Source organism: Corvus brachyrhynchos, unplaced genomic scaffold (genome assembly GCF_000691975.1).
Source record: "Corvus brachyrhynchos isolate BGI_N302 unplaced genomic scaffold, ASM69197v1 scaffold787, whole genome shotgun sequence".
NCBI lineage: Eukaryota > Metazoa > Chordata > Aves > Passeriformes > Corvidae > Corvus > Corvus brachyrhynchos.
In genome coordinates this window covers 169463-170167 of record NW_008239142.1, presented here as the reverse complement: position 1 = coordinate 170167, position 705 = coordinate 169463, and the positions used below count along the sequence as shown (strand labels likewise).

The following is a 705-nucleotide window of genomic DNA, read 5'->3' as shown; positions in this document are numbered from 1 at the left end:
ACGGCATCGAGCAGGGCCAGCGCCATCCGCGCCACCTCCCGCGCGTGCAGCTTCCCGTTGCGCACCGGCAGCCCCGACACCACCATGTAGGCGTCCCCGATGGTCTCCACCTGCGGGAAACCGGGAATTCCCTCATGGAAAAGGGCGGCCAGGCAGAGGTTTGGGGTCCTCATCCCTGGAGGTGTCTGAAGAAGGACTGGGAGGGTTTTCCCGACCTCACTGATCCTGGGATTCTGGGATGTTGGGATTCTGTAATTATGGGATTCTGTGATTCTGTTGTGCTCGGATTCTGGGATTCCGGGGTTTTGGGATGTTGGGATTCTGTAATTATGGGATTCTGTGATTCTGTTGTGCTCGGATTCTGGGATTCCGGGGTTTTGGGATGTTGGGATTCTGTAATTATGGGATTCTGTGATTCTGTTGTGCTCGGATTCTGGGATTCCGGGGTTTTGGGATGTTGGGATTCTGGGATTCCGAGGTGTTTAGATTCTGGACTATCAGCATTCTGGGGTTCTGGGACTCTGCGATTCTGGGACTCGGAGATTCCAGGATTCTCTGATCCTGTGATTCCCCGTTCCCGCCTTTCTGGGATTTTCTGATTCTGAAACTCTGTGACAGCGGCGGGGACATGTCCAGCGTGTCCCTAAACATCCACACACATCCCTACACATCCCTACACATCCATGTGTGTCCGTGAGTGTCCCT

At 54.5% G+C, this 705-nt stretch overlaps 1 protein-coding gene across 1 annotated transcript in view; it reads right to left on the bottom strand.

Moving 5' to 3' along the window:
- Positions 1 to 705, bottom strand: part of INTS3 (integrator complex subunit 3) — a 44214-nt gene that overhangs the window by 41646 nt on the left and 1863 nt on the right. Inside the window, exon 5 of the mRNA XM_017740045.1 lies at positions 3 to 110. Coding sequence (XP_017595534.1) covers positions 3 to 110 — 108 coding nt within the window. The remainder of the gene's footprint in view (positions 1 to 2; positions 111 to 705) is intronic.